The 10,850-nt window shown below is 36.4% G+C and overlaps 1 protein-coding gene across 11 annotated transcripts; it reads left to right on the top strand.

The window, feature by feature from the left end:
- Positions 1–1,964: 1,964 nt before the first annotated feature.
- LOC132606039 (uncharacterized) lies at positions 1,965–7,671 on the top strand. 11 transcript variants are annotated; one of them, XR_009569585.1, is made up of 5 exons: positions 2,132–3,296; positions 3,387–3,452; positions 5,597–5,709; positions 6,636–6,749; positions 7,471–7,671. XR_009569585.1 is itself a non-coding variant. In XM_060319347.1 (4 exons), the coding sequence occupies exons 2-4, from the start codon at positions 2,911–2,913 to the stop codon at positions 6,652–6,654; spliced, it is 471 nt and encodes a 156-aa protein (XP_060175330.1). In that variant the 5' UTR covers positions 2,129–2,534; positions 2,856–2,910; the 3' UTR covers positions 6,655–7,671. The 11 variants fall into 11 exon arrangements, 5 of the variants coding, with proteins under 5 accessions (XP_060175330.1, XP_060175329.1, XP_060175332.1 ...); XM_060319347.1 differs by lacking the exon at positions 5,597–5,709 and having other exon boundaries at positions 2,129–2,534; positions 2,856–3,296; positions 6,636–7,671; XR_009569581.1 differs by lacking the exon at positions 5,597–5,709 and having other exon boundaries at positions 2,130–3,296.
- The last annotated feature ends 3,179 nt before the right edge of the window (positions 7,672–10,850 follow it).

The raw sequence follows: 10,850 nt of genomic DNA, 5'->3' as shown, positions 1-10,850 counted from the left end.
ATAAAGGAACTATGAGTCCATGACTGTAATGAGCTATATATATATGAGGTAAAGAATAGAGATACGACTAGCAAGATAATCATGATGATGAGTTAAGTATAAAAAGTCCTAGAGTTAAGTAAGATGTCCATGAAGCTAATGATTCTAGGTATGGTTTCATTGATGCTTTTCCTTGTATACACTCACCTTAACATATTAGTTCCTCCAAGGTGAGATACGATGTGGATGATTACTCCATACTATAATCGGGGGTTCACGACCTTATGTGACCCCGACATAGCCACAGTTGCCTTCAAGGTCTAATGTATGTGTTGATGATAAATGTATAATGATGCTAAGTCATGATATGCCTATGAGATGTGTAATAATGATGAGTATATGATTGATTATATGATGATACGATTCCACCGTGCCTAGTTGGCCGGTCATGTCACCGCGAAGGGGGGCTGCATACGATTCCACCGTGCCTAGTTGGCCGGGCATGTCACCGCTAATGCGGGCTGCTATATTTACACCGAGCCTAGAGGGCCGGGCATGATCACCACTAGTGGGCGGCATATGATGGTTACCCGGACGCGGGTTAACGATGATGATGATGATGCGATGATATATGAGCTATGATGATACATGTACTATGATTATATAAATATACGATATATGTACGAAATGTATTCACCTATAAGACTCATGCAGGTTATATCCTCCTCCTGTGGTTTATCATTCTTCTATTATGCTCATTTTATTCATGTCTTACATACTCAGTACAATATTCTTACTGACGTCCATTTTCTTTGGACGCTGTGTTCATGCCCACAGGTAGACAGGGAGACGGTGCGGACCCATAGGAGCCATCAGCAGATTTATAGGAGCACTCCATTATTCCGGAGGTGCTAATTTGTTTATTCTTTTGTGTAGATATATGTATATGTATTTTGAGCACGATGGGGTCTTGTCCCGTCCATATGTATAGTACTCTAGTAGAGGCTCGTAGATACGCATGTGTGGGTAGTATAGTCTCACGATGCTACTATCGTGTAATCATTATTATTTTGATAGTCGAAGGGCTTATGTATATAATGGTAATTATGTTTTCTAAACGAAAAATGATTTTTCTATGATTTGCGTATGAATGTAATAAAAGAACGCTTAATGAGTATGATGAGTAGTAGAATGAGTGGTGCTCGGTGGTTAGCTCCGGGTACCTGTCATGGCCCCTAACCGGGTCGTGAAAGAATACTATTCACTTGCACTGCATGCATTCCTTTATATTTCATACTATTTATGCTTGATTAACTTGATTTTGTGCTGTATGTGTCACGACCCGTCTCGAGGGCCGCGACGAGCGCCCGGTGCTAGCCCACCCGGGCATCCCTTGGCTTACACTTCACTTACATTTAGGTGGGCCAAATAATTAAACATACATTTCTAATCACTATCCATGCTAGTCCCATTGGACGACAATGCTTTCATATCATGGTTGGCATCTATACCACGTCAATGTACATGAGTGGTCAAGGCTATCAAAATAATATACAAAATATAGGCCGACAAGGCCAGACACATCTAACCATATTCACATGTCTACGAGCCTCTAAGAAGAGTATAACATATCACATAAGCGGGACAGGACCCCGCTATGCCCATAATTATATACACAAAAGAATAAGTACCCAAAAGCTATGGCTTCGAATGAAATGGAGCTCTGCTACGTAGTTTCTAAGAATACAGCTATGGCTCGAGCCTGTCTCCCTGTGCACCTGCGGGCATGACGCAGCGTCCACAAACAAAAGGACGTCAGTACGAAGAATGTACTGAGTATGTAAAGCATGATCAATATCAATATAGAAGCATAATAAGCATCATAAGAAATAGCACTTGATGGGAGGCGGTGTTATCATAATCATGGGCACTTACTTGCCTTACATAGGATCTTTCCATTTATAATGCGTATTTACGTACACTACAAGAAAAAGGCTCTTCAGAGACCAATATTTAAGGACAAGTCATGAATCTAGTCCCTAAAAGTATACTTATAGAGACGAGTTTTTCTTCAGGTCATAATTCTTAAACTTTATTGCGAAGGGACTAAATCTTGTCACAAAAATAATAAATATCTGGCCCTTATTTCTCTAAGTTGTGTAACCCCACACAATTGTTCCTCAATAAAATGAAAGAAATAAAGAAATAAATATACTCTGGATTAAATCTCTCTCAAAATTACTTGTCTATTCCTTAAATCCCTAATAACTATAGGCACACCACTATCTCAGATTCATCTATAGGTCCCCACTAATAAACCCTAAACCTTTATCATCTACAACAACAACAATGAAGAACTTTCGTTGTGCCTCTCTCTATATTCGGAGCTTCCATTCTACACTCTGTAAAACTTACCCTTTTCTAATTGCTTAGACTTTTTTTCTGTGTGGTTCCTCTATAAATATTCTAAAAATATTTTCCTAAAATCAAATGTGATGTTAGCTGGTTTTGATTTTGGATGTGATTGGGTTTCAAAGTCTAACGCTATGGCACTGGTAAGTAGCTCAAGGCTTTTTTCATATCGTAATTTTTCTGGTTTTAAGAATAGATCTGAGACTTTGATTTTTTGGTTAATAGATGAATTGTGTTGGTTATTGGTGTAATATTCTATATTTTTTGCTGGTTTCCTAGTAGTGGTAGACTAAAATTGTAACAATGCTTTGTGAACTGAACAACTATTGTTTATTCTACCCAATTTTTTTTGGTTCCTCTATGACAATGGTTGGTAACCTTTTTGGAGTTCATTTGAGGAATAACCCTTTTTGAAATTTCTATTTGCTTCAATGATTTTATGGGAACTTGATGGACACTTAAAGATTTGCAAGGCAAATCTAGTTTGTTACGAGAGGGTCGTGGATAAGTTGACGGACAATGAGGAGGCCGAGCAGTTTTTTTGTGGCGTTCATGGATTTTGAGGAGAAGTGTAAGGAGACAAAGAGGGCTAGGTGCATATATAAGTTTGTGTTCAATCACATAGTGAAACGGCGAGCCAAGGATTTGTACAGGAAGTTTGTGGCGTTAGAAAAGTGGTATGGTGATAAGGAAGGTATTGAGGATGCTATAGTTGGAAAAAGTTTGTATCAATATGAGGATGAAGTAAGAAAAAATCCACGTAACTATTATATGTGGTTTGAATATATTTGGCTGGAAGAGAGCGTTGGAAATAAAGAGAGGATTAGAGAGGTTTATGTGAGAGCCATTGCTAATGTTCCTCCTGCTGAAGAGAAGCAGTATTGGCAGCGATACATTTTCTTGCGGTAAATTTGACAACCTTTACTTCAAATGTGATATTTGAATTCTGTTTCAGATACCTTATTTTGTTTATTGGATGACTTTTCTCTTTTTAGCATTAATTATGCATTATATGAAGATCTTGATGCACAAGACATAGAAAGGACCAGAGATGTCTACCGGTAAGACATCATTGTCTCGATTGAAATATCACTATGTAGTTCATTTAGTTGATGAACTGTATTATTTATCATGCTTTATGTTTAATACTGTGGAGTGCCAAGTGTTGTGATAGTAGGTCACTGGTAATGGAAAACCTAATCTAGCTTTACCAACAGTGCTTTCTTTTGTATGTATCTTATACAACAACAACAACAACAACAGCCCAGTGAAATCCCACATCTTGGGGTCTGGGGAGGGTATAATGTACGCAGACCTTACTCCTACCAAGGTAGGATGGCTGTTTCCGAGAGACCCTCGGCTCAATAGAAGCATAAAAAGGGGGTCAGATAAGGTTAAAAGATTTCAAACGATATTGCAATGAAATAATGCAAGCGACACAGTAAAACAGGATAATCAAGGAATTCAAAGCGATATGGAAATGCAAATCACGAAAGCGGCACAGATAAAATAGAGTAATCAAAGTACAGAAAGTAGCAAATAATAACATAAATCAAAGCACAAGAAATTATAATGCGCTAATGCGCCTACTAATAAGGAAAGATAACGAGACTTATATACTAGCCTTCTACCCTAATGTGGGTCCTCCACACCTTCCTATCTAAGGTTATGTCCTCGGTAAGCTGTAACTGCGTCATGTCCTGTCTAATCACCTCTCCCCAATATTTCTTTGGCCTACCCCTACCTCTTCTGAAACCATCCATGGCTAACCTCTCACACCTCCGCACTGGGGCATCTATGTCTCTTTTGTATGTATCTTATCTCTTTGTTAATTAGAAGGGCTAAAGGGGTTGTATGGCATGTGTCAAAATTATTCCAATATTCCCCTATTAATTGCATGGTTTAGGTACTTATCAAAATCTTTTGCCTGGTTTAGGTAATTATGAGATAAGAGTTGGAGTGCTGAGTCAAACTATTAGAGCCAAGACTCCACCTTATAAACATAATGAGTCGGTTCCTCAATTGGTCATTGAACTTGTAGAAATAACCCAGTAAAGTAACTTTTGAATTTTTTCTGACAACAAGGTCATCAAACTATGCTCATGTTTCCAATAAGGTAAAAACGAACAGAAAGTTAAATATTTTAACGATTGTTTGCATCCTCATCTTTTTATGATCCATTTAGTGAGTCAGTTTTCCCATCTGGTTTTGCCCCAATATTTACAACATTGAATGGTAACATATCAACTATGAACTCAGAGAAAAATATGGAGAGAACTGAAATTATAAGAATAGAAGAAATGGAGTTCTCCATTTTCATGTTTCTTGATGAGATATGAAATGATTAATTAAAGACTAAAAAAGAGAAGATTAGAGTTGAGATAATGAATGTGGTTGAGCTGTTTCTGAGTTGAGATATATTTAAAATTGAGCTCTACAACTTGTTATTATTTAGTTTTATACATCATATATGAGTGACTTTTATGAAATACATGTGGAATAAAAAGCAAGAAACTGTTTTTGTAGAGTAACTTACATTCAAGAATGAAAATTTGAGATAGTAGAGAAGCATGGGCATATCTTGGTCACATGTTAAAGACTTTAGCCACACACGGAAAAAAAAACAGATCAAAACAATTAGTACTAACTAAGTAAAAGTTTTTGCAAGAAGCTGAAGGAAGCACTTCAAGCTTATATGGATTTGAAGTCTTTCTGACATAAAATATATCATTGACCTGAACTGTTTTTCATTTTCTGTTCATTAAACATAAAAATTACTAAAAACAAAGGATTTTTTAGATGAGAGAAACCAAAAGTTGGTTATCAAAGAATAAACAAGAACTTCTTCAAGAAAGAGAGAAGAAAAAAGTTCCATATCACATAAAATGGTTCTGTAACATTTATTCAGTTAATTGATGGGTCAAACGAAAATGGATCCTAAAAAGTTGAGGATGTAAACTTTGGTAAAATATTTAACTTTCTGTTTGTTTTTACCTTATTGGAAACATGGCCATAGTGTTATGATCTTATTGTCAAAAAAAATTCAAAAATTACTGTAATATGTTATTTCTACAAGTTCAATGACCATTTGAGGACTTGGCTCAAATATAACTTATCAGTATGAATTTTGTTCCATTTATTTGTCTTATGTCCACATTGTATTTTCATGATCAATTTTGAAGCAATTACATTCACGCTTTCACAGATGAATTGTGCTTTGGGATAATTTTCTTCAAGAATATGACAGCTGCAGAGCTGATAGAGAAACAAATGGCCGCTTAAATCATCTCGGTGAAGAATGAAACAACAGCTTCTCCAGTTAGTACATACAAATAGTTATGACTAGGTTCTTGTTTCGTATTTTGACTTGTTTCGGGATTTGAGCAGCTTATCATAGATCTTTTTTTAATTTTTTTTAATAAATTTATGGGTAGATGCTAGTTATGCAAGGTCACAAGGTAAGCTAGATTAATAGCTATTGATGGGTATGCAAGTTCGCAAGGTAGCTATGCAAGGTCGCAAGGTAGCTGGTTTAATTTCTTTCTCCAAAACCAATGTTTTGACTATCCTTAATTTTTTTGTTTGACCACTATTTGTATGATAAATAAGGCATATTGATTTCTGTTGATAAGGATTTAGCGAGGAAGTTGAAAGTATCAGCGTGAAAGGGTCTTATCTCTTCAAATATTACATATGGCAGCTTTTTGTGCATTATTCCAAAGCATTGAATCTCATCTCTTAAGTACATATTTGTCCACAAAATTTGTTCTGTTCTCTCATTTTGGTGTTAAAGGGGCAGCAAAAGGCATGTTGAAAATTTAGGAAAGAGCCCCTGTATTTTTCAATTTCCAAAAGGTATCACCTAAGCCTTCTCACTATTTGTTGCCTCCCTGTATTCTCATGTAGAATGATCATGCACTGCAATAATTGGTGGAAGATGCAAATGAATATCTTATATGGAGAACATGTCTAGTCACCTCCTTTTTTCAATTCATTGAAACTATAATTCATTGACTAATTTGTGCAAGCCTTACTTATGTTTCTGCTCGTCACCGACTCATGAGAGATGCATGATGAAGTATTACATGTTAAATTAATACGAAAAGTGCATATTGGCTACTTTTTATAGCTTTGATTCTCTTTTACCATTTTCCCAGTCAATTGTATTAGCAAGATGGTCAATCACATTATGAATGACTATAAATCAACTATATTTAGCTTTCCTGAAGTTCTAAGCATTGTAGGTATTCTGGTGACTATTAAAGATTGTATGCAATATCAAGGCTGATTGGAGATTTGACGACTTACTCATAGTAGATATTGTGTTTGAGATGGATATTTCAATAAAATCACTACAGGTTTGCAACTTAATTTGCCTTATTCGGAAGAACTAATAGTGTACTTCTTACTGGGGGTGGTACTGGTACGGCATTTATTTTCTGTTGCCTTTTTTTTTTCCTCAAGCATGGTCATTTCCTAGTTATCCTTGAGTTATTTGTAGCTAGCTTTAGAACATGCTTAGTTGATACAACAATGTGGTTTCACAATTATTTAACCAAATTTTATAGTTATTTTTAGTATATATTTGCTAAGGTGTTGGGGAATGCAAAAGATATAACTCTATTAAGACTATGATTTATAGATTCACGATTATGATTATTTAGATATTTCAGCTTTTGAATGACCAAAAGTTATTCTAGATTGAAGTTTCTTAAATTGCTTGGGGAATCACTTCTTAAGTCATTAATGTGTGTAGCCAAGTTATATGGATTTGTGATTGGTTAGAAGACTGATAGTACTCTCTTCATTCTTAGAGCTCAAGGATTAATGAAAAAAAATTAGTTTCAAGTATGTTAAATTCTTTTGTGATGTTAAAGTAATCATTGTCCCCGTCAAATGATAGATTTATATATGTACCCTGACGTACCTAGTAGCTTCTGTTTCACAATTTATTAAGGTTTATTTATATTCTAGTTTGTTTGACTAAAGTGCAAAGATATATTAGACAAGTCAAGTATAACTGCAGTTATAATAGATTGGGATGCTTGGTTAATTTGAATTCGTTTCTATTCTTTACAGATTTTGGAAGCTGAAGTTACAAGTCAATATGAAGGTTTTGAAGGCATACAAGTGGACTGTCATTTTGCTATGAATATTATACTAGACTTATACCATAGTGTAGGGATAGATTTTATTGCTTAGGGGTTGAGTAAAAATTGTGACAAATCATTTTTTGTAATTGATTACTCTTTTTTATGTATAAAAGTAGGATTATCTTTATATCCTCTTTTTGTATTCAGATTTTTTAGTTGCAGGTACAATATACCTTGCAGATTAATTATTGATAAAGAGAAACTAGAATTCTGATTGCTAAAAGCTATTGTTTTTAGCTATAGAACTTCCAAATAGGTACCATAAAGTTGTTCTAAAAGGTATTAAGGACCAAGTTATGGCCCTCCAGTAAGAGCTACAACGAACAGATGTTAAACAATTGCGACCACAAATATGGTCTCTAACAATATATTAGGGACCAGATTAATTCTAGTACTAAAATACCTTTAACGACCAGTGAAAATATCTCGTCGCTAAAAAACTTTTAGCGGCGGAGGCTATTACGACCAGTGGCGACCAGCTATTTCTGGTCGCTATTCACCTTTAAAGACCAGTTTTGGACTTTTAGGGACCAGTTTTCTCTTCGTTAAAGGCAATTTTTCTTGTAGTGGTACATACGTCCATATCCGTATCCGTTCCATATCTGTACTCATGTTCGCATACATACCTTTATTCGCATTCATATCATATCATGTTCGTATTTATATTCGTATCCATATCATATACATAATCATATCATACACATAGCATTTACATAGCATACCCGACCAAGCAGGATCGGTGTTTCATACATACTTGGGCAACCAAGGCTCAAGGTTACTCATACCTGACCCTACCAAGGCTTCAGGGTTACATATACCTGGCCCTACTAAGGTGTCAGGGTTATATCTACCTGGCGCTACCAAGGCGTCAGGGTTATCCGTACCATCTGCAGAAGTGTGCGCGCATTACGTAGTCATATACATACTTATTTACATATCTTACACGGCCTCATAAGCTCGGGGTTCCATAATAGTCATACATAGACACATATACATAATAGCTCATAAGCATCTTTACTATTTGCATTATTATCATAAACGTCATCGACATCATTATTACTATTATCGTCATCCATCACATTTACCTTTATAGGCTTACTCGTCATACGAGGGATTTACTACAATCGGGCGTATCAATAATCGTGAGCTTACTAGCTCGGAAGATCAAATCATTTGAAGGATATCATAGTCTCATAGAAGATTTAGATATTTGGCCAAAGAACCATGCCTTATGAAAGAAGGGTTAGCCTTACATACCTTTCCGTTCAACTATTCTACACTTGCACTTTCTCCTCCAATGCTAGCGTTTCTACCTTGATTAAAGTCATACTATCATTAGAATCGATAGCTAGCATATATGACTAAAGCTAGAGAAAATCGTACAGCATATCCTTTATTTATACGACATTCCTCCATAACGTATATCAACTCCCAAACGTCAACAACACATTCACAATGCCAATACAATAGTCATTATTCATCCACATTATCCATGTTTCTCAATTTTCATTCAATTATCCATATCCATGGCTATAACACACGACTATGTCCATTCACGTACAATACCCGTCTCATGTTCTCAACATCACTTATAACACATTTCCATCACAATACATCAAGACTCATAACTCAATTCAAACTATTTCTCAAAATGGCACTATTCCACATTCATGACCCATTTTGCCATACCTTTCTACAATCCAAGTATTTCAACTCTTAAATACCTTAAACAACATAGAAGTATCATGAATCGTACCTTAGATGTCGTATGAACAAGGCTTGGCTGATAATACTCCACTTGAGCAAAAAACCCTAGTTTACCTCCATGAGATTTCTTGACTTAGCATGATCTTTGATCGTTTTCTTACACTTGATTCACTTGGTTTATGTTGTTGATCACCAAATATCCTTGAATTCTTGTGGAATAAGTGTAGAGAGATGTTTTAGAGAGAAGGGGTGTCATGTAGAAGTGGAATGAAATAATACTTGGTCCCTTTATTTAATGATCCAAAATCTGCCCGACCGTATATACGGACCAACATACGGTCCGTATAATTTATACGGGCCGTATGTCTGGCCGTATATTTGGTCCAGAAACGTTTTCCTTTCTAGGATGATTATACGGTCCCAAAAATACAGACCGTATAATTTATACGGCCAGTATGTTTGGCCGTATAACTCCCAGTGGTTCCGAAGTTCGTTTTGTCGATTCGTTTGATCTCCAATCCTTATGGAACCTTCTCAACACTTGTTCAACACTTCAATACCAATCTAAGGGACGTTATCACTCTTCTCCAATACATCATTAGAGCCACGTTAACTCGTTACTCGTATATCCTTTCCGATACTCATCGTATGCCTAGCTTCTCTTGGCCAACTTTCTCGTCTAACATCGTATGCCTTTGAAATCTCACTTAAGGCCATAAATTGTCATTTCTTACTTATGGAAGTATCATATACTTTTACTCCTCACTAGTTCATGCACTTGTGCAACAACAGAGGATTTTTCCGAGGTGTAACATTCTCCCCCCCTTAGGAACATTTGTCGAATGTTAAAGTCCTCGGGGATTCTATAAAAATTATGCCAGAGTCTCCCCTATAATATGGCACTACCATCCTGTGACAACAACCCATAATATCGATGCCTCACAGGGCCACAACATAATAGCATTATAATTTGGCCACACACGACCAAAAGCATACAAGGAAAATATACGTACCTTATGATCTTGACGTCTCGTCTTCTATCTCTTTTAGGGGCTGAACCAAATGCGGGTATCTGGATCACATACTTTCCTCCGCTTCCCATGTCATTTCCTCTCGTTTACTGCTTCTCCATAGAACCTTAAATGAGGCTACTTCTGTGTTTCTAAGCCTCCGTACTTGCCTATCTAGTATGGCAATGGGTGCTTCTTCATAAGTCAACTTTTCTGTCACTTGCACATCACTTATTAGCACGATCTTAGTAGGATCTCCAACACATTTCCGGAGCATCGAGACATGGAAAACTGGATGGACTGACTCCAAATCCGGAGGTAGATCTAACTCATAGGCCACTTTGCCTACCTTTCGCACAATCTCATAAGGTCCAATGTATCGGGGACTAAGCTTCCCCTTTTTACCAAATCTCATTACACCCTTCATCGGTGACACTTTCAAGAATACCCAATCTCTCACTTGGAACTCTAAGTCTCTTCGACGATTATCTACATAGGACTTTTGACGACTTTGGGCTGCTAACAACCGATCTTGTATGAGCTTGAATTTCTCTATGGCTTGCTGGACCAAGTCTGGCCCTATCAATTT

Source organism: Lycium barbarum, chromosome 8 (assembly GCF_019175385.1).
Source record: "Lycium barbarum isolate Lr01 chromosome 8, ASM1917538v2, whole genome shotgun sequence".
NCBI classification, from domain to species: domain Eukaryota; kingdom Viridiplantae; phylum Streptophyta; class Magnoliopsida; order Solanales; family Solanaceae; genus Lycium; species Lycium barbarum.
This window is presented reverse-complemented; position numbering and strand designations above follow the sequence as displayed.

Excerpts from the sequence above, each read along its gene's own strand:
- LOC132606039 (XM_060319347.1), top strand. The coding sequence starts at position 2,911 with ATGAGGAGGCCGAGCAGTTTTTTTGTGGCGTTCATGGATTTTGAGGAG. Across the intron at positions 3,297-3,386 it reads CAGCGATACATTTTCTTGCG|CATTAATTATGCATTATATG; the intron begins GTAAATTTGACA and ends TTCTCTTTTTAG.